The 22,589-nt window shown below is 36.7% G+C and overlaps 1 protein-coding gene across 2 annotated transcripts in view; it reads left to right on the forward strand.

Moving 5' to 3' along the window:
* The window catches only part of PIK3CB (phosphatidylinositol-4,5-bisphosphate 3-kinase catalytic subunit beta), a 103,175-nt gene that overhangs the window by 61,751 nt on the left and 18,835 nt on the right, over nucleotides 1-22,589 (forward strand). For both annotated transcript variants that reach the window (XM_057429033.1, XM_057429034.1), the window contains exons 4-13: nucleotides 1,087-1,312; nucleotides 2,877-3,100; nucleotides 5,653-5,835; nucleotides 6,097-6,267; nucleotides 7,143-7,220; nucleotides 11,308-11,559; nucleotides 12,483-12,579; nucleotides 13,471-13,601; nucleotides 16,105-16,158; nucleotides 17,920-18,108. In XM_057429033.1, coding sequence (XP_057285016.1) covers nucleotides 1,087-1,312; nucleotides 2,877-3,100; nucleotides 5,653-5,835; nucleotides 6,097-6,267; nucleotides 7,143-7,220; nucleotides 11,308-11,559; nucleotides 12,483-12,579; nucleotides 13,471-13,601; nucleotides 16,105-16,158; nucleotides 17,920-18,108 — 1,605 coding nt within the window. The remainder of the gene's footprint in view (nucleotides 1-1,086; nucleotides 1,313-2,876; nucleotides 3,101-5,652; nucleotides 5,836-6,096; nucleotides 6,268-7,142; nucleotides 7,221-11,307; nucleotides 11,560-12,482; nucleotides 12,580-13,470; nucleotides 13,602-16,104; nucleotides 16,159-17,919; nucleotides 18,109-22,589) is intronic.

The following is a 22,589-nucleotide window of genomic DNA, read 5'->3' on the forward strand; positions in this document are numbered from 1 at the left end:
CAGAGAGGCAATGGTAGATTTAGCCTTTCGATACCTTCAAAGTTGGAAGTTTTGCTCTACACCAGAGGTAGTTGCTGGATTCGACTTCAGTCAGCTAAGCAAAATACACTGGAATACATTTCTGGAAGGCGGAATTCATTGTACAAACTATGAAATATATGTAGGTATGTTCAATTTGGCAGAAGGAGTGCAGTTCAGCTCCAGTTGTTTGAGAAGGGGTTTTTGCTATACATTATCGATCCTGCAGTTCCTGTTTCAAAAGAAGTTTTGGAAACAAATCCGTAAGATGTAAACTTTCAAGATGAGGACAAAACCATTCTCACAGATAAAGATTTTAATAGTATTTAGGTCAGGAGAGCTCTATTTACTTCCACTTTAGCTTTCTGCTGAGGATTTGATATATTTTATGTATCAAGTTACATCAAGTAACGCTGGTGTTACTTAAGGTGTAATCTGCTACTGATGTATTCAGTTCAGTAAAGCATTTAGTGTTCTGTGGGCGACGTGGGTGTCTTAATAGCCTGCCAGTAATTTACAAATAAATTTACTTCAAGCTTCTCCAGACAACAGGGGAAATTTTATTCAGGAATTAGTTCCATAGTGGGAACCTGTTGTCTGTGTATTACAGTAATTACTGGAAAAAGTATAGATGTGTCTTGAGGCGAAAGGATTTTGTTAAGAAGCTATAGGAATGGATGGAAGAGAATGGTAGCTGGGTGGTCATTGTCATCACAAAGTGCTTTGCTACTGTAGTGACAGCCATAGTCCTGCAGCTTTACTGCAAATAGGACTAGATTGGGTCAATACCAGGATAAGCATCAGGATGAGGATTAGTGCCCTCTTATCACCTCATAGTACTTGCCCCTGTATGTTTTTTACCCTTGGGATACTTGGGCACACAAGTTGCTGCTTAAAAAGAACCTCAAGATAGAGACTACAAACAAGACCTATATCATTATATATAGGGGTATAGCAAACATGTTACTCTTATGTTCTTCGGGGGACGTGAAAGAAAATTAATGTTATCTTCAGTGCCATAAGATATGTGCATTCCTTCATGTTTTGATTTATTTATTTTCTTTGCAGCTGTTATGGAAGCAGGCACATGCCTATCCACTTTTTCATCTCCTCATGGAGATTGACTCTTACATGTTCTCCTGTGTGAATCAGACTGCTGTACATGAAGAATTAGAGGATGAAACGCAGAGACTTTGTGATGTTAGACCCTTTCTGCCTGTCCTTAAACTAGTGACAAGGAACTGTGATCCAGGAGAGAAGTTGGATTCCAAAATAGGTGTCCTTATAGGCAAAGGTAATCGCATTTAATTTTTTTTTTTCTAAATGAGGGCAAACTTTGTTTTGTATGAAGGTCTCAACTGGGCAGGTAGCAGTGAAAAATGAAACATTAAGAAGTATTTCTGTGTCAGAATTTGCCTTTCTCAAACTAAAGCTTGTGAAAGAATTGAAATACTCAAGATGAAATGTTTGAAAGCTGTTGAAAGCTACTTTCAATGTTGCATTTCAGTATGGTGTTGTATTACTACATCATTCAAGAACAAGTTTTACCTTATTCAGTGAGGGGAAATCTATAATACTGTTACTAAGTGAAGGAAAGCATAATCCCTGAAAAGTGTTATCATTAATAGCCTAACAGCAAGCAGAGGGAACTTATTATGATTTTGTTATACATGGTTTCTGACTTGGTTAACAATGAGATTCTTGGGTTTGCTCTCAATTGTGGCACTGATTTGCAGCACACAATGAAAAGCTATTTTTAAAGGTTTCACAGTAACTTATTCTTGATGTTATTTCAGAATTTTCAGCTTTTCAATCCACTCTGCTGGGTTATACAATCAAGATTGACGGGGTCATGTGAGGTCATACCTCTTGTTTTAAAACAATGAACCATTGTTAGCTCTTTTATAAAGACTGCAGGTTTTGTTTAGATTTCATCAGCACACTGTCTGCCCATTTGTTGAAACTGACAATGGGAACAGTTAGCTAGTTTAACCATTCACACAGATTCTGACACATTCGGAGAGATTCAGATGTTTTCATTGGATCTTCTGCCTGTTATAGCTGTGTCCCTTTTCTGTACTTTAGCAGTGGAAAAACATATTCCTATCTCAGCCTCTAAACTTAGTGGTTTGTTCTCAAAAGGTGTTCAGTGCTGTGCCATAATCTGGACAATGTCCTTCAAAGTTGAGAAAAGGAACACTTGCAGGCCCTATGCTTCCTGAACGAGCAAAGAATCACAGCTCTGTGGACTCTCCACTGTGTATTCTCTCTCTACGTATTTTGGGAAAGGAACTTGGATTGGTTGGAATTTCATTATGACATTATGTCATGTTATATATTAAGTACTGTCATCATGACTTGAGTAGAAAATGTTAATTACAAGAAAAATTCAAGAATAAATTTATCTATTTTCAGTCGCTCTCATATCCATTTCTGTTTCTTTCTGTAGGATTAAAAAAATACAGTTTGCAAGCACTTCTCTGTGGTCTTTAAGATGCATTTACTGGTCTTTTCATTGGTTCTGTGAGAAGAGACTTTACAGCTTTCCAAATTATCTCAAACTCGGGGTGAGGTTGTCTTTGCCACTTAATAGTACCTAAGGGAAGCTTTGGTTCTTGCAGTTTGAACTAAACTCTCATGCCAGGTTGCATGGGAATTGTGCAAGTAACTTCAGAAGTCCACTGATGTAGAGGACAGTGTAGAGCCCAACTGGCTTTTGAGCAGCCATATTGGATGGGATGTCTGAAGAAAACTCTTGTAAGCTTAAATTAAAGATAACAATGGTTTGAGTGGGATGCTAAATAGGTGAGCAGTATTTGCACAGGTATGTATCCTTTAGCATCCTTGAATTCTTTCAGGTCTCCATGAGTTTGATGCCTTACAAGATCCTGAAGTGCATGACTTCCGAGCTAAAATGCGGAGAATCAGTGAGGAAAGGATTCAGTCACTTGTGGGTCTCTCCTGGATGGACTGGTTAAAGCACACTTACCCACCAGAGCAGGAACCTGCTGTCCCAGAGAGCTTCCAAGATAAGCTCTATAGTGGAAATCTTGTAGTGGCTGTTCATTTTGATAACTGCCAGGTAGGAATGGTTGTTCATCACATTTCATCTCCTGCTCTTGATTATGAACTGGAACGTCATGTGATTGATCAAGGATGTAAATAAAAGAGTACTAACATTATGGCATTTGATTTAAAATGCAGATTTTTTCACCAAGATCTTGAAAGTGAGGATGCAAACCTACAATTGTAAACTGAACTTCTAAAGTCAAGTTACAGTTCTTCTGAAGTCAAAATGTATTTGTATGTTCTATATGATATATTCTATGTATTTTTACATTTTTTTAAATGTAAAACTTAATTCAAAGTTGTCAGGACTTTGTTTTTGGCCAGCTGTTACTGTGTTGCTTTACTAGTGTTCATTTTCAAGCTTGGGGGATGCTGGTGAATTGGGAAACACCATATCTAACACGCTTCTCTGTGTGGTTCATTGTTGAACGTCTTTGGGGTTGATCTGCTAATTAGGTTGACCAATATCTTTTAATGAAAAAGGAATTAGTATTTCCTATGCTAGACATGCATACAGACAAATGAAGCATTAGCTGAGACTTAGACTTACCTTCCTGTTTCAGCTAACAAATCCATAGCTTATTTATAAAATCAAACCCCATTTAGTTTCCATCTAAAATGATTTAGCTTAAGTTTCTTGATGTTGAAGTAGCTATGATTCTCCTTGAGGCCAGCATTCCCATTATTCATTTCTACACTGTGTTCTTTTGGATTACAGTGAGGGATCAGCATTGAAAACCTGAAAATCTTGAAAATGTGTAAATATATCAGGCTATATTTTGTGTCCAATTTTGACCAAGGTGCTAGATACTGATTTTCTAATGATTTGGCAGATTTCATTTACAAAGCCCTATTATTTCCAGTACTACATTTTTAAACTTAAAAAATCTCAAATGGTAAAATAGTGTCTGATTCTGGAAACACTAAATGCAGAGATAAGTCCTCAGTTTGGTCACTAGCTGATGCTGGATGCATAGGTGGGTTTATGACAACACCTTTTCCAATCCTTTTAGCATAGAGGACTTGTAGTTGTCCAGGAGAGAGAATATCTGTCTGTTGTTAGCTTTTGATTAAAATGTTGTATATATGTGCGTATGGTAACAGTGCAAAAGTTCCTGCTGGTGCAGAATGTATTTGCATGCCACTGTAATAGCTGAGACTGCTGACATTTCAGATGTTTTGAATGCTTCTGCTGCCAGTTCTGACCTTCAAAGCTGTTAACACCTCAAATCTGAGCTACTTTTTAGTATATTAAACTCTCTTCCAGACTTTACTACTTGCCCTGAATACTAGAATCATCCCAGGAGGATTAAATGAGAAGGTGTGGGGACTGTTGTGTCCTTTCTGTAGGAATTCTGCAAGACTGAGAGAAAGGACTACTGAAATCATTTTTGTCTAGAATGTGTGGGGGGGCTGTAAAAGCTACCTAATTGTCTGTGCAGCAAAAGAGAGAGACTGATCCCCATTGCTGTGATGTGCATTTAAAGACTTACAAGTTGGAAGTAAGGCAGCTGTTACAGAGCACCAGCTTCCTGAGAAGAAAAAGTGTCATTCCCTGTATAGCCGTTACCAGTTTTGATAGGAGAAGAAACCCTTCAAAGTTTTGCAGCTTTCTGACAGGGGAAGGCTCTTGGGAGCCGTGCAGAAACTGAGAAAAACCTGAGCTAATTCTGCTTTACTTTACAGAGTTAGATCTTTTCATTAGGGCAGCTTGGCTTCTTACCAGTAAACTTCTGTGTAAATAAAACGCAGGTCAAAAGACTGTGAGCCAGACAATACATCGTGTATTAGTAAATTAATAAAAAAATCAAAAGACTCCCCAGATCAACCTTTGCTAATAAGCGTGTGTAGAGCATAATGTAATAAGTTAAAGGGAGATGAAAGATATCACAGATGACCTTTTAAATAAGGAAATGTAACCTTTTTTCTTTTGTAAATTTAAAAAAGGAGGTAACTTCTTACCTGTCTAGAATGCATCAGAATTAGAGATACTTTGGCAATAACTAGATAGCCTCAAAAAGTTAGATTAAAAATGTTCTTTGGAAAGGTTTCCATGTTGTATCCAGAATGCTGCAGGTATTGGCAGCTTCCCCTCTTTTCTGCACTCTTCCAAGTAAGTTGGTGGGTTTGTACATAAGTCACGTTAACATTTTCTTCTGCTTTATTGCAGAAGCAAATTGTTATTTCAAGTGTTATTGCACTTAGACTTCTTTCTGAACAGAAAGAAGAAAAACCACATCTAGTACTGCTACATAGCTTGAAATGTATGCATGATTTATATTCTCCCTCATTCACATTCTAAAATGTAAGCTTCTAGGTCAATAACTTGATGTAGAAGTTTTTGAATTGCTACTGTACCAATTAGGTGAAGTTCTGTGTTCTTAAAACATTTCTCATACTACAGAAGTTTGTGAATTGACCATTTTGCAGCTTGAAGTGTTAAAAATAGTCTGGTTTTAACAGTTAAGTATTTCTACCTATTTTATTGTGCATGCTACAATTTAAGTCTTATACATCTGACTATGAGAAGCTTGATAATAGGTATTCCTGTTTGTGTTTTCTTAGGATGTATTTAGTTTTCAGGTGTCTCCTAACATGAATCCCATCAAACTGAATGAGCTGGCAATCCGAAAACGTTTGACTATCCATGGAAAAGAAGACGAGGAAGTTGATCCTGCTGACTATGTGCTGCAAGTTAGTGGAAGGCTTGAATATGTTTTCGGTGATCACCCGTTAATTCAGTTTCAGGTATGTAAAGCTGTTTGAACTTACCGCAACGGTTCTCTGGTGCCTTGGCCAAAATTTGGCTTTGCTTCCTGTGCTACTGGATGCTCAGCTGTGCTGAACAGTAACAGACTTCATCCTCATGTCTGCAGCTCTCTCCAATTGTAAAATACATGAGCACCTTTTCCTTTGTGTCTTTATAATATATTATTTGTTTCTTTGGTTTGAAAGTTGGCTCAGAAGTAGTCTGCTAGCTGATAACATCTGTTTTCCATGGGGTTTTAGTATATACGCAACTGTGTGATGAACAGGACTCTTCCTCAGCTAACTCTAGTTGAGTGTTGCACTATAAAGAAGATGTGCGAGCAGGAGATGATTGCCATAGAAGCTGCCATAAACCGAAAATCATCCAACCTTCCTCTTCCTCTGCCACCAAAAAAAACAAGAACAACAACTGTAAGTTGATATGGAGAATGTCTAAAACCCAAACAAACAGTGACTTGTGGAATATGAGTAATAGTGCCTGGGATTTGTGCTGCTACTGCTGGTTTCCAGTGTAGGTCACCTAGGGTCTACTTGGAGTCTCCTGTTCCTTGCAAGAGCATTTACATCAGAAATAACAGACCTTGAGACTTTTTGGAAACCTCTTTTCTTTCCTTGCCTCACCCATCCTTCTCCTCTGCTCACCATCTCCTTTACATTGCTATTGATTCTATTTTAAATCACAACCCGGAAGAGGGGGTAACTTTGCAGGAGTTAGTGCAGAGAATCTGGATTCTCCAGCTTCTGTGCACTGTGTAGGCTCCACTAGCTTGGGCCATAGTGGTCTGTGATCCCTTTTATCAGCCCAGATATCTTGCATGATGTTGCCAATTCAATGATGGCAACTTTGGGGCGTATTATGCGTCCATCTTTTCTTTTAAAATGGTGCTTTCTTTATTGCTAAACCTAATGTCCTTAGAGCACAGATGCAACCTACATACTGTCATTCTAAGAAACGTGAACAGACTTTGCTCTGTTATGCACTGTATATATTCAGAATGAACAACAAATTTGAAGGTTTATTGTGAATTGTCAGTGAGTGGTACTCATTCCCCCCACCTCTTTTCCGCTGAGTGTTTTTTCCTAACTTTTTTCCTCTTTAGGGTGTCTTTGTATACTCTTGTGATCATGATAACCAATTTATTTTTTTTAAAATTTCAACTTTATGTTTTTAAAAATATCTCTTTATATGTAGTTATGACTTTTTCTTAACATATTTAGCTTATAAAGTAGGTCTTAATATGTTACATGGAGTAAAAATGAGCTTATATCTTTGTTTTATTTCTCAGAGTGTATGGGATATTTCCAACCCTTTCAAGATTACTCTGTTAAAGGGCAATAAACTAAATACAGAAGAAAATGCCAAAGTAAGTAATCATGGCAAGTGCCAGAATATACTCTGTCCATCATTTAAACAATTTTCAATGGTTATTGAACTTAGTATACAGATTTCAATTTAGCAAAAGCATTTTTAGTTATTCCTAGTTATATCAGTAGTAGTATTAAAAATCTTGCTTTATTGCACAGGTATTGCTTTCTTATCTAAATAATAGATACGTGCATTAGAACATTGTCAATAATCATGGGCAGTATGACACAAATGTTCACATGGTACTTTTTGAAAATGATATGTGTAAAGTACTGACATTGGTATGAAATAAGCTTGTTCAAACTAAACTGTCATAAACATCTGACAAACAGAAGCAGATGAAATACTAAACATTTTTCAATGGAACTTAAGGTACTTTTGTAGTCCAGAACACAGTCTGTGTGTGTGTAAGCACAGACTGCATGCTTATATACAATCTGTCTTTTATTTTCTAAACACGCTGAACACAAAAAGCTGCAATATCTCTTCCTGTAAAAATGCACACGGCTGGGCTTCTGACTGGTTTACAGACCACAGGCTGTTAACATGTGGGAATTTATTGCACAACTACTTTTAGACCTTACAAGACACTTGCCTGTGAGACAGAACAAGATTCGTTTCCTTTCCTTTGCTTGGCAATCAGTAAATTACATAGTCAATCGTGTAGATTGGGAAGAAATTAAAAAAGCCATTGAAGTTGCTGTTCTGATGGTTTATTCGGAATACTCTGTGGATTTTTTTTTTTTCCTTCAAAACTGTTGTCATAACCCCCTTGTGTATTAGCAGTACTATGTTTTACTACATAGCTAAATGAACCATAGCTACAATTTTACTACCAAAGACGCTTTGGCTATGGAAACGGATGTCTGCAAAAACAGATGTTTCCCTTATATTCGTCCAAACCATTATTTGGCTAGTTGTTGTAATATCTTAATTCTATGTTCTGTAGACTCTTAAAGCTTTTAAAAGAAAAGGGAAGGGAAAAGAGAAGGTGGATTCCAGAAGCAACGTAGCTACTGGGTTTTATTTTCGGGGTAGGGTATCATACTTAGAAAAAGTGAGTCTTGGTTACTTTCAGTATGCTTTTAGAGGAAAAAGAAAGTACACTTGAAAAGCTTGAGAAGAAACAGGAACAATGACAATTTTTTTGTATCGGTGCCTGTGGACACTTGCCTGAATCTTATTTAATATTCTGAATGCTTTTTAATCTTGAAAATGTTACAGTCCTGTAGTTACCTAGGAACAAGAATGCATGTATTAACTTTGCAGGCTTGTGCATGTTTCCCTGCATTGTCTGTCTATTCTATTTTGGAATTGTCACTATTGAGATCGTGTTTGTTTCCTAGTTGTGATTCTAAGTCTGTTTAATTCACTGCCATTGTTTAAGTTTCATTGTGCTTCGGATCAAGCCAATATTCATCCATTTTTGCTCAAACCACCAACAGGGTTCACAAACACAGTGCTTGTAGCGGGAAGCAAAACAGGTGTCAAATGGATAACATTCCACTAATTTGAGCTGGATTTAGTATCTTTTACTTGATCGCGTATGCTCTTAATAAAGTAAAAAAAAAGCTGGGGAAATGTGATGGCATGTAAAGTTGTATCAGATAATAGCAAAGAAGGATATTCAAAATGATGCAAATGTGAGCTTAAATCCCTGGTTAAAAAACAACTCCCACCTCCTCCCCAAACAGCCTCATTTTAGAACATTTACTGTTGCTGGTGTTAAAGCAAAAGCATATACTAGATGTAATTGTATTTCCCTAAGATGTCTTTAAGTCAGCAAAAGAACTTGATTATAAATTCAGTTGAATGAATAATAAATCTCCAAATGAATTAATAAAGGGCCATCTGGTGAGTTGTTTGAAGAAGGTTAGGAACCAACCAATTTTAATCTGTTCTCTGACATCAGCCACAGTATTTTGTTTTTGAGGAATATATGGCTGCAATCTTTAATTACAGAGAAATAAAAACCCCACTGTAAATACAATGAAGAAGAATTTTTATTGTATATGTGTATTTTTACATACAGGCATGCATATACATGTGTAGTCTGTATACATTTAGATTTCCTGAAGTAAGGTTACTTTCATGCAGTCTGTTTCATGGATGTTCATGTTGCTGTTCTTAACTCACAGTGGTGAAGCTGTGCATGCCAGAAATACGTAACTTGTGATTCTTACGAGTATGGCTGAGACTCAAGCGAATGCAGTTTTTTAAACTGAACTTTTTCTTTCAGTGGTAGTTTGTAAGCTTGGAAATGAAATAGGGATTGTATATATGTAAGTCAATGAGTCAGTTAATAATGGATGTTCCTATGGCACCTGTATCAAAGAATGTGACCCATAATAGTGTGTTCTCCAAGACTTAATGCCTCTGCCTATGCTGTGAAAGCAGTCTCTTGATCAGTAGTAGCAATTGTTCCAGTGAAGTCCAGAATGGGTGTTATTTAGAGACCATCTGTTGATGCTACTAATGCCTCCTCCACGTATTATGTCAGGCTGAAGAGAGATTTGCTCGCTAGCATGACTTCATTTAAACTGCATTACAGTTTGCCAGTCACTAGTTTATCTGAGCTAGTTGATGGAGAACTTAGTACTGAGCAGAAGCTGGTGTAGCCAAGTCAGGCATATTGATACTGGAACTGCTTCAGTGTTGATCACACTGTTTGTTGTTCCTTTGAAGGAGGGAAAGACAGGCTCTCTCCCGGAGCAGATCTTGTTTGTGTCCTTGGGAATTCAAAGGTGAATTTTATTTTTTTTTTTTTAATCTAAAATCTGAACCAAATTTTAAACATCTCTGCCTTTCCCTTATAGTGCTCAGAAATAATACAGTAGCTTAAAGGGATTGTTGGGAATGTTGTTTGAGAAGCATAGGGAACCTGAAACATCAGGTCATATTTTCCTCACCCAAAACCACTGATACTTTGGAAGATCACCTGGAAGAAGCTGACATATTTCTCTTTGTTGTTTGCTCAGGCAACGAAAATAAAGACCTGTCATTCCCATTTGAACTGTCAAAGAATATGGATACTTGAAAACATGCAGTTTCCTGTGTACATGTGTTTGTTGAACACAAATGCAGAAATGATCCACATCTTAGCATTGGCCTGGAATGGGTGTAATTTCAGGGCTAATAACTCCAGCTTCTTCTTTTCTTGCCCTTCTCCTTTCCTGTTCCTTATTTTTATCATTCAAGCTAGCTGATTTCGCTGGTTTCTGGGTGCTAAAGACAAAACAGAATTTCTGGCAATTACATATATTGTTGCTACTGTTCCTATTGCTATTACAGGTGAAGTCTGATGTCTGGGTCAGCAGTGTTCCCTCTATACATTTTAATGAGCAATTTAAGTAAAAAAATGGTATTTTTTTTTCTTTGGCTGAAAACCTCCAAACTTTTCTCATTTAGAAGCACAAGTAGGTTCTACCTGGAGGTTTGAATTTGTGAAAATTAGTCTTTTCCATTCTGCTTAATAGTTTATTTCCTACATTTTTTTTTCTGTGTTAGGTATGTTGTTAGAAGCGTTTGTGTATCCATATATTGTATTTATTACTACAGATGAGTTATATTATTTGTTGTGTGGTAATATAAGTAATACAGTACTGAAAAAATTAGTAGCCAGTATTATTTAAACAAATATATTTTGATTTGGCTAGTGACATGCATAGCAAAGTATTTCAAGCGTTATGGGTTTAAACTGAAATGGAGTAAGTTTAGATTGGATAGAAGGAAGAAGTTCTTTACTGTGAGGGTGGTGAGGCACTGGAATGGGTTACCCAAAGAAGTGGTAAATGCTCCATCCCTGGCAGTGTTCAAGGCCAGGCTGGACAGAGCCTTGGGTGACATGGTTTAGTGTGAGGTGTCCCTGCCCATGGCAGGGGGGTTGGAACTGGATGATCTTAAGGTCCTTTCCAACCCTAACGATTCTATGAATCTGTGATTATGCGATTTATTTTAAAACATCAAAATTAGTATTTCTTTTAAGACAGAAATATTAATGAAATGCACATATGTATGTTCTGTATAATATTCTCTGCAGAATTCTATAGGTTCTGTGGCAAGTTTAAAATGTCTCCTTATTGCAGGTTCATGTTAGGGCTGGTCTTTTCCATGGTACAGAGCTCCTTTGTAAAACTATTGTAAGCACAGAAATATCTGGGAGAAGTGACCATGTTTGGAATGAAGTACTGGAGTTTGAAATAAATGTCTGCGATCTTCCAAGAATGGCAAGGCTCTGCTTTGCAGTTTACGCTGTGATGGATAAGGTGAAAACTAAAAAGTCAACCAAGGCAATGAATCCTTCTAAGTACCAAACCATAAGGAAAGCAGGAAAAGTGGTAATTATTTCTTCTTGTTTTCTTGAGTGTAACTCTGGGTTATATTGAAATGACTGTTCAGAAATCTTTCATTACTTCACTTTAGTGTTAAAAACTGCAGAATGGAGGGAAAAAAAACCTGCAACCCAATGGAGAAAGAGGATAAGTAATAAGAATTGCACATCGTAATTATTATTTTAAATTGAAAATAAATATATTTGAATTTTCTAATAATAATGTTTATAGTATAAGTATCTTTAAACTTAGTTTTATAAATATTTTTATATTTAAATACATATATTTAAATATAATTTACAATGTATTTTTAATAATAATAGCTTTACTATCAGGAAACAAATTCTTCCCTGTGAGAGTGCTGAGGCTCTGGCACGTGGTGATCAGAGAAGCTGTGGCTGCCTCATCCCTGGCAGTGTTCAAGGCCAGGCTGGAAGGGGCTGGGAGCAACCTGCTCTAGTGGAAGGTGTCCCTACCTGTGGCAGGGGGGTGGGACTGGCTGGGCTTTAAGGTCCCTTCCAACCCAAACCAGTCTGGGATTTTGTGATTGATACAAAAAGAAACTTCTCATACTTCTCATACACTGATGAAGGCATGACCATTTTTGTTGTAAGCCAGTTGGCATATGGTTGTTTAAATAGTTGTATTTCAAAAGGTCAGTTTTGTTCTGAACTCTAGATGAGTTCTGTCTGAGGAAAGATGGACAAATTAGCATCTAGGCTCACATTCAGGGAAATGCATGTTTCTATACCCTTAAAATGAAGTCTGAGTAGCACTTAGTGGTACTGGAGTACATACTGAAAACGATGAATGTGTTTAACTGCTTTTCTGAAAGATAACACCATTTTAAGAAGCCCAACTCTGTTTTGCCTATACTGTACTGCTTGCTGCATAGTAATGTTCCACATAACAATTTTTTCCTTTCACAGCATTATCCTGTAGCCTGGGTAAATACCATGGTGTTTGATTATAAAGGGCAGTTGAATAATGGAGAACTGGTACTGCACAGCTGGTCATCATTTCCTGGTAAGGTTTAATATTTGGATTTTAAATACTTGGAAGACTCAAGATGTGTACTATCAAATAGTAGAGTTTTTACTGTATGCTTATCCAATTCTCTTGGCATAATCTTTTTACTCCTTGTGTTTTTTTAATGTGGATAGATATGTAATATCTAATCTCTTTCCTGAAAGTATTGTGTATCAGCAAAGAGGAGGGCAAGAGTCAGCTTGGAAATAGTATAGTAAAAGTATTTCCTAAATTATGGAGTTAAAATCATATAAAAATAGATTCATATTTATATTTGGTGTTACTTAAATGCAGTTTGTTTCATCTGGCTTCCTGTGCTAAGCACCATAAACTAAATAGATAAGCTGTATTGTATGTGACGGTATTTGTGTTAGCAAAAAATGTGGATTAGAATCTGTTTTAAGTCTTCCTTCCCTGACAGATCGGATTGATTAGTGAGAACATCTGAAACCCCATGTCTTCATTCTGTCCTGAGAAAACCTGTATCAACTTGGCTGTAGTGCTGAAAGAAATCTGCCTTAAAACTCCATACTTTCTTTTCATTCTATTTGATATAGAGGCAGTGTGTATACTGATTCACAGAACCTGCAGATCTTACTGGGATTTAGTTAGGTATAAGGATATGTCACCTTCCCTTAACTGGTACAGTTACTTTGCAAAGAGAAAATCAGTTTTTCATTGGGTGATAATCCCATTTGTGAATATAGGAGATATGGGGCATTTATGCTGGAAATACAGTGCATTGTATTCGAAAGTGTTATGCAGCAAAACATGCTTCTGTCCATTGTATACAGTAAGCAATTTCTTACTGCATCTTTCGCCTCTCAGATTTTATAATTTGAATGCATGCCTGGCCTATAATATTAATTGTTCTGTCTGATGTTTCAGATGAACTTGAAGAAATGTTGAACCCAATGGGAACTGTCCAGACTAACCCTTACACTGAAAATGCAACAGCTTTGCACATTAGGTTTCAAGAATATTCAAAACAGCCTATTAATTACCCTCCCTTTGATAAGGTAAGGTATGACATTGAGAGCAGTCATGCTTCTGTGTAAGTAGCTATTTCTTTTTTCAGCACTGCCTTTTCCACTCAATTCCCACTTCCTGCCTTTTAATTAGCATACTAAAGTGTTTTAAACTTGCCCTGTGTGAGAGTGCCAGTGCTCTGGCTTCAGGCTTTTTAGATAGCATTTTGAAGACCTGTACTTTTAAAAATACACTGTACCTAGTCTCTTGAGGGCCAGAAGCATAATCAGTTTCCCATATCGGTGATCTTATAAAAAGCTAAACTTATCTGCCATTCTGGAAATCTTCAAACTGTACTTTTCTGTGATTTTAAAGATCTGGTATTTCTTTCTATAAACGTATTTTTCCCACTTTCTAGGACACTTGTTCCTCTATAAGCTAAATGCTTTTAAGCAGACTCTTAATATTGTACAAAAAGGGATTTCTTAAGGTCTGTGCTCTTCAACTAAATTCAGTGAAGTTGCCTTGCAGTTTTCTACAGCTATGGCTAAGAATGTCTAGAAACTAAGTGTATGTTTGGAATGCACGTGGTAATGTCTGTAGTGTGGATGCTAAACAGCAAGCTGTTCACAAACCAGAAAGTAAAGCTAAGACCAGACAAGTAATAAGTGTTAGACAGCTAATGTTGAAAATTATGAAAATGGTTCAACTCATACATACGTTAGTCTGAATTTTATTTTGGGGAGAGTTAGTAACCACCTAGAGAAAATCCTTGCTCAAAGGGACATTTTGGGTTTAAAGTTAATCGAAATGGAATTAAATAATAAAATAGGGTTCTTGGTTTGATATTTGCTTGGGGTTTTTTGTTTGTTTTTTTCCTCCTTGTTGGCACAATACTTGTTCTTGTATTAAAACAGTGTTGGAAATGTATTAAGAGCTAGAACAGTACTAATTGCATTCTTAATCACAGTTGACCAGTTGACTCTTCATACTGGACTAATTTTAGTTCATTTGGCTATTGGTTCATTTGTAAAGCTGTAGTTTTTGCTCATTGCAGTATATATTTTGAATTTCTACAGGAAAAAAAATTGGTTTTATGTGCATATTACAGACATGTTATATAAAAGTGTATTTCTTAAGTAATCGCATGGTTGTTCTAGCTCTCTTCCTTTTATTTGTACCTGCAATGCCAAGTTTCAGTGTTAAAATACTGGGGTGAATACAGACAAAAGGTTTGACTTAGTTAAGTTACCTCATGTATTGATGTTAAGGTAGTGTCTGATGGTCTTCACTGGAACAGGTTGCCCAGAGAAGTTGTAAATGCTCCATTCTTGGCAGTGTTTGAGGCCAGGTTAGACAGAGCCTTGGGTGACATGGTCTAGGGTAAGGCATCCCTGCCCATGGCAGGGGGATTGGGACCAGATGATCTTAAGGTCCTTTCCAACCCAAACCATTCTATGATTCTCTGATCCCTTGTAACTTTGGTTTGGCTGCTTGATTTAGTTATTTTGTGGCTCTTACCCCCTTCGGGATCCTGAGAAATCCTCAGTATCAGATAGAGAAATAGCCCAGAATACTGTTACAGAGCTGGTAGTAAGACATTGGAAGCATTCAACTTTGAGGAAATGTTTTGGTTTTTTTTTCTAGTACCTTTTGCTACTTGCTGTTCCCTAGAGTTAAGAAGCTGTTTTGTGGTATCGGGGAAAATCAGAGCCCTAAACTATTTGATAATGCATTCAATTTCTGCAGGTATACTGAAATTTTTACTGAAATATACTTTAAATACTGCAAAAGAGACTACAATACCCAGTCTCTGACAGGTTCTTTTGGTGAAGGTCCTGTTGAATCAGGAGTAACACTGTAGCTGCTTGAGTTTCATCAGCTGAGAATCTGGTTTTCAGAATTGTCTACATGAGACTTCCTTGGTGTGTGGCTGCTTCTAATTTTATCTGTCTCGTTGCTTGTTTCTGCCAAGAAAACAGAATCAGATGACAGATCTTTATTTTAAGAAACATAATGTGCAAAAATGGATTATTCTTTTTGATCTTACTGTCAATCCACTTGCACTGAACAGCTGTTTAGGGCTAAGTGAGCAAAAGATAATCGAGAAGAAAACTGTTGTCTGGTGCAGGAGGAATGCATTGGGCTGGTAGTTCAGTTGAACAAAGCTTAGAATTGTAGAAACTTTCGAAGTTCATTTGCAAACCAATTAACTCTAAAAAGCACAAGGAGGCAAGGGTCAAACACAGCATTAAGGCATTGTGGTTTTTACACTGAGGGTGGCAGAGCACTGAACAGGCTGCCATGGGGAGTTGTGGGGTCTCCCTCTCTGGAGACATTCACCTGGGTGCATTCCTGTTCTGGGTGCTCCTGCCTGGCAGGGTGTTGGACTGGATGATCTCCAGAGGTCCCTTCCAGCCCTAACGATTCTGTGTGATTCTATGAAATATTCCTTCATTTCTATAATATTTGCTTCATTTCTACAATACTTACTTTCCCAGTGCAGTCAGATTTGGTTTTAAATCTAATGTATTTAAAAACATGTCTTTGCAGATACTTGAAAAGGCAGCTGAGATTGCAAGGAGCAGTGACAATGCTGCAATGGCGGTAAGCACCTGCTAAAGACTAGTTAAAAACTACTTTTCTGGGGCTTTTTGGTTTTTATCTTCTACATTAATTTAGAAATACATCAACTGCTCAAATGATGACAGTTCTGCTGGCTCTGTTTTCTTCTGTAATTCACTTTGAACTGCTTTAACATTCAGGTATATATCCCCTTTTTTCAATATATCTTGGACTTGGCTGTTTTCTGACAGGAAGCACACTTGCTTTACATACTCTATGGGTTTGGCACACAGCTGTGATTTACATTCTATCTGAATCTGGAAAACATTCCTAGGTGGAATAAAGTATTGCTGGAAAATTGCTCAGTGTTGTCAGTTATGAAGTTTCAAAATAAGCTCTTTTAAAAATGTTTCCTAAATATGGTGTTTATATCCTTTTTTTGAGGATTTGGATAGTTCTACCTTGAGGAAAAAGATCACCTGCATCCGAAGGTGTTTTGACCAAATACTGAAGACTGCAATTAAAAATGGTTTTTAAAGCACAGTTGGAATCCGCAGTAACAACTGTATTTTATATAAGAATCAAGTAGTTAATGAACATACATGTCAGTTGCAATGCCAAGTGCCTAAAGCACTCAAGAAAAGTGAAAAGTTATTGCTGCTGCAAACAACTTCGTGGCAAATACTTGAAAATCCTCAACAGCAGCATGCCAGCTTGAGAGGATTGCAACTTTCAAATGAAAAGATTCAGTATTTCTAGATAAAGAATCATCTTATTGTCAAGACTGTTTGTTTTGATACAGAAACAGACTATGTACTTAGTTTTACCAAACAAGCATTGCATTTCAACTACTTTTTTATGTTCACTGCTAAAGAATTTGTACTTAGGTGGTATTTTTACATGAAAATACTTAAAGCATTTTAGCACAATGCAAGGCTCAGGCATTTATCATTTCTAAAGGAGCTAAACTTAAGTTCTGTGTACAGCAGATGTGGTTTTTTTGTCAGGTGGAATACCTGTGCAAAATGTTATTTGATGAGAGCTGTTTGTTTCTGCTACCATTTCTTCTGAACTTTCCTTTGTTTTTTATTTTCCATTAATGTAAAGACCTTTGGCCTACGTCTTAAAATTATGTAGAAACTTCTTCAGCTTTGTGAAGATAAAGCTGCCTTTGGTATTTTAAGCTTGCCGTATTGTTTTTCAAAGTATGTATTAAAACTAATTTTTCCCTTCAAATACTAATTCCTCACTCAGAAGCAGCAGGGTCTTTTTATCTCCCATTAATTTATGGAATGCTATTGCTGCTGATATTACTGCTTTAATTTCTGCCCTTGCAGTTTGCATAGAGGCATGGCCGGGGACAGAAGGTATTAGCTGAGCCAGTGTGAAGACTCGTTATACAAACTGATCTACAGAATCAGTACTAATGTCTGGAAAAGACAGATTTATACGTACTTCTCTTAAATTTGCTCACTTGAAAAACAGAAGGAGAAAGTACATGCATCCTAAATGAAAGTTCTCCATGTTAGAGTAGGAAAATAGAAATATTGCCATCTAGTGTCAATTAACTTTAAAGTTGAGTTACTTCTCTCAAAATTTCTGTACACTGGATTTTGAACCTACTAGTTACAGTTCTTTACAGCTTAAAGAAATCTGAAAGAGAGGCATAGTCATTCCCCTGTATTTCATGAGTTTTAGCTGATGTTCTTCCTGGTATAGGATTTCTAGTATTTGAGCAAAACTACAAAAATCCTAGCGAATATATCAAAACATTATTTATTTTATATGTTTCTTATTTTCTAGGGTCGAGGTGGTAAGAAGTTTTATGTTGTGCTAAAAGAAATAATGGAAAGAGATCCTTTATCTCAACTCTGTGAAAATGAAATGGATCTTATTTGGACTTTGCGATATGACTGTCGTGAAAATTTTCCACAATCATTGCCAAAACTGCTGCTCTCTTTAAAATGGAACAAACTTGAAGATGTTGCTCAGGTAAGGGAAAAGGCAATGATGCTGGGGAGAAATCCTGGAGTCGAATAATGAATAAATAGGGCTTCTTTCCCACATACAGGCATTTTGAAATGGTACTGTTGTATAAACCCAAGTTCATTGTATACCTTCTGTGGCATGGACACATAAGCAAGAACTTAATAGCTAAAATAAAGCAAAAAGAAACCCAGAATGCATTTCAGAGGTTCTCTAAATGATGAGGAAAGCACAGCAATGAATTTATACAGGCTAACTTTAATATCTTGTGCTCAACTTTGATCTTAAGTGCAAGGAATTTCACAGAATCATTTAGGTTGGAAGGGACCTTTTGAGATGATGCGGTCTAGCCCCTGTGCTCAGGCACAGTTGGCTAGAGCAGGACTGTGTCCAGCTGAGTGTTGAGTATCTTCACTGATGGAGTAAAATCAAAATCTGAAATAAAGGTTCTTCTAAAAAGTTAACTTTCTCAAATATTACAAAATTCCACATCTTGGACTGCGTAATTAAACCTCTTAGAGGCAGACATGATTCTTCAGAGATACAGTACCCACTAGAGGCACAAAATAAAGTACTCTCTTCTCATCATGTTGATTGACCAAATAGAGTCTCTTTCAGGTAACTCTAAGTAATTATGGACTTTAAGACTGGTGCTGTGATACAAGACTACATTTTCAGTGAAACTATGCAATTTCTTTGCTGTATAGATGCACAAGGTTATTTCACTTTACTGTAAAGAAGTTGCTAGAGCTGCCTTTTTCTGTATTTACCCAAATGGAATACAACTCTTGTGACACTTCTTGGGAATAAGTGGAACCTTGATATAGGAAAATTATATGAGCTTATAACGAAACAATTCTGGCTTGACAGACTTGCTTAAAAGTAATAAAATAACAGATTCATGGATTTGTATTCAAACATTTTAGTCTGGGTGCGTAAAGAGGAGGCTGGGCAAAACAGTAAATGTCTGGCCAGTGTTCACACGTGCAGTGCTCACTGTTCATCTGCTTATCCTAAACAAAAAAAAACATTTGCCCTAGTATTGTGATAGGTAGCATAAATTTCTATTGTAGCTTTACTATTCTGACTTTCATCTGTTTCAAGCTAGGTGTAATTGGAAGAAAAGGAAACCACCCCATGAAAACTTGACTTCCATCTATTCATCATGTGATTTTTGTAATTATCCAGTCCATCAGAATCTTACTTTGCCTCCAGCTTAGTTGATATTATTTCCTTCCTACCAGCTAGGTGTATGTTTTGTGAACTTCTAAAATTACATGGAGTTTCATCCTAGCTCAATGTCTGTGCCATGAACACACCACTAACAAAATACAGCACCCACACATTCCTTGTGTTCTCATGTGCAAGAACGCTTTGTTCCTTAGTACGTTCATTATATGCTTCTGAATTTATTGTTAATTATTAGAAGTTATCTGGAGATATAACCTGTAGGAATAAAAGCAAGTATTTGTTTACTCATTAAAATATGTGAAGGAAAAGGCATTCTGATTGCTTGCTTTGATATGGCCTTTGGAAACAGAGTTCCGCAGAGTTATTTGGAGTATGCATGTTAGATTACAGCTCAAAGTCCTTTAAATTTTGGGATATTAAACAATAAGTATAAAGCATTTTATTTAAACAAATGGCTGAAAACACATAGTCATCTGGCTTGTGGAAAGAATGTAGTATTGATATTTGCTTATCTATAGACAGTTGGCAGCAAGAATACCCCATCTGAAAAATGAGATCTTACCCTTAAACACACTCAATATTGCAAAAATATATGTAAGTATTCCCAGTGACTTACCTTTTCAGGTCATTCAAGGCAGTCTCAGGAATTCTGTGAATTCCAACATTAGCAAGACACATTGTTTACCTCACATGAAAATTAAGTCAATGTAGTACTAGCTGTATATTGCAGTATTAGTGCTGCTACAGCACACATGCTGTGGCACTAGGAGGTTTGTAAATACCATAAGTATTTCAGTAAAAGTCTTGACACATAAGGCAAAAAAAGTTCAAAGTATCAAAGCCAGCCAACCAACAAAGCCCACAAAAACCCAAAATCAAGTCAAAAACCAGCCAAACACCAGCTGTTTATAGGAAAAATGAACAGTGTAGCTATATTCCGGTTTCTGTTAATGCAGCTCAAAGGTAGTAAGGTTTTCAACAAATGAAGTATTTGATTGTAGACTGTCTTTAATCTGTTACTTCAATGTTCCCATAGAGTTATGTACAATGGATTAAAGCAGCTTTCTTGTGTTATTTACCATATAGATACCATCCTAGCTGTTACTGTATTGTAATAGTTAGGTGGAGTAGTTGCACTGAAGGATTCTGAAGGTGTTCGTCCTTCCTGTTTCTGTAACCTCCTTGCTCAGCATAGCAGGAGGATGGAAGAACCTGTTAGTAGCAGAACTCACTATTTATTTTCAAAGCAGGGCTTAGCCATTATTAAAAACAAACAAAACCATTGCTTGTTTTGACTTTCAATCAAGTGACACCATCATTAATAAGAACTAGAAAAATTACAACTAATTTTCTCAAGTACTTGAAACAACTGCAGTAAAAATACCCACATGTGCTTAACTGCATTGTCTCTTACAGTAGACTTGTCTTTTAGGAAAAAAATGTAGTTATATCTGTATAGAAATACAGAAATACTGGCACTCTAAGGCTAAATTTGAGTTTTCTCTAAACCTTTAGATTGTTGTTGAGAATTCATGTTCCTCATTTCCTCACAGCTTGTCAGGAGTTACAAACCATGTGAGAGAAGTGTGCAGTGTTTCCTGTGTGCAACATGGTTGATACTGCAAAGAAATTTTAAGAGTGTGAACCATTTATTTTGAACTGTCAAATGTCGTTACAAATGAGTGGTGTTATCACTGATACCCATTCACCTGCACTTTTGAGAAGTCTGGGATGTGCCTGGGATGTGAAGCTAGTTGGAATGCATTTCCCTCTTAATTCCAAGGGAGAAGGTGACCAGAGCAGTGGGTATTTGGGGAATTTCCTTGTCTGTTTCATAGCTCGTTTAGATCATGCTTCTTCTAAGCTCATATCACTTAACATTTTCCCATTGTAATAACCTCTGAAATCATTGCAGCAGTCAAAGTGAGAAGGTATGTAACTTCAAATGAACTTCATAGTTAATGTACATGCTGTAGGCCATGACTTTCAAAATGAAGTAACTGATAGATGCAGCATGTCTTTCTCTTGTCTTTTCAGACTGTACTTCAGGTTCTCACTCATGATCAGTCATGATTAACAAAATGTTTCTATGTTTTTACTGATTCCGCACCTCATTTTAAGTAGGCTGTCTAGAAATTCCAACACATTTGTTTTGAAGTTTCTTGCTGTGTGTCTGCAAGCAGAGCTGCTGCTTGCATTTCCAACATCTGCTTTATTGTATTAAATGTCTGCTCAGTGTTAGTATTTCTTTCAGAATCCCTATAAGTATCCATGATATGTACATGTTGATGCCTGTAGTTCTGCATGACCTTGTTGAACCTTACTATGGATTGAATAGATATTTGCTTGTATATTTCTGTGAAATTAAGACATCTGTATTTAAAAATACCTTTAGTTTTAGTTCATGTAATCTTACGTATGTTCGTACCAGTATTTGCCCATGAAAGCAGTTTGATTCTTTCTCCTGCTTCTGGAATTGTAGCATGGCCACTGGCTTTGCAGTGGGAATGATCTGTGCCCGTTTCTTGCCTTCTGAATTTCACAAAACTGCACAGATGAACCCATTCAGAATCTGTCCCATAGGTGTTTAAACAGTGTTATGAACATGTCTGTTACACGCAGGCTGAGGCTATGATGTACACGTGTTTGTCATAGTTGAACTGGAAGCACTGGTTGAACTATGTCATATGGTAGAAATGGAGATTTTTCACTATTGGTGTAAAAAGAATTCCTAAATCAGGAGGAAAATAAGAACTTCCTAAGCATTCATATTTTAAGTTGCTGTTTAAATATGAAGTACCTGTATTATCTAATTTGTAGGAAGGGGTGTTTTTATCATGAGTTGTGGATCATTCCTACAGAGAAGAAAAACCTTGTTCTGTTAATGCACTGCATTTACGCATTCTGGATTGTTTATTTGGAGCAATAATGTACTACTGCTCCAGCCACACCACGATATACATATCATTAGAAATGATACCTATATAGAAATGATATGTATATATCATGTAGCTTCATTGAAATGTGATAAAACCAGTTGATTTTTTTGAGACCTCTAGATGTTGTTCTTGGTAGTCCAAAATAATAACACTAGTGGTTTCTGTATTTTTTTCCAGCACACCATTGTCTTCAATATTGGGAAATTTTTTTAATATCTAACCCGAATCATCCATTTTGCAACTAATGCTCATTACTATTCACAGTGCCTGTGGGAAAAGGCTCCATCAATTGAGGTGGATAAATAGCTTTGGTGTAGGTCTCTCAGCAAAACCCTATTTTTCTTAAATAGAAAACTT

This window comes from Pezoporus wallicus, unplaced genomic scaffold (assembly GCF_028554395.1).
Source record: "Pezoporus wallicus isolate ANWC-B61680 ecotype Strahan unplaced genomic scaffold, APGP_CSIRO_Pwel_v1 contig_593, whole genome shotgun sequence".
NCBI classification, from domain to species: domain Eukaryota; kingdom Metazoa; phylum Chordata; class Aves; order Psittaciformes; family Psittacidae; genus Pezoporus; species Pezoporus wallicus.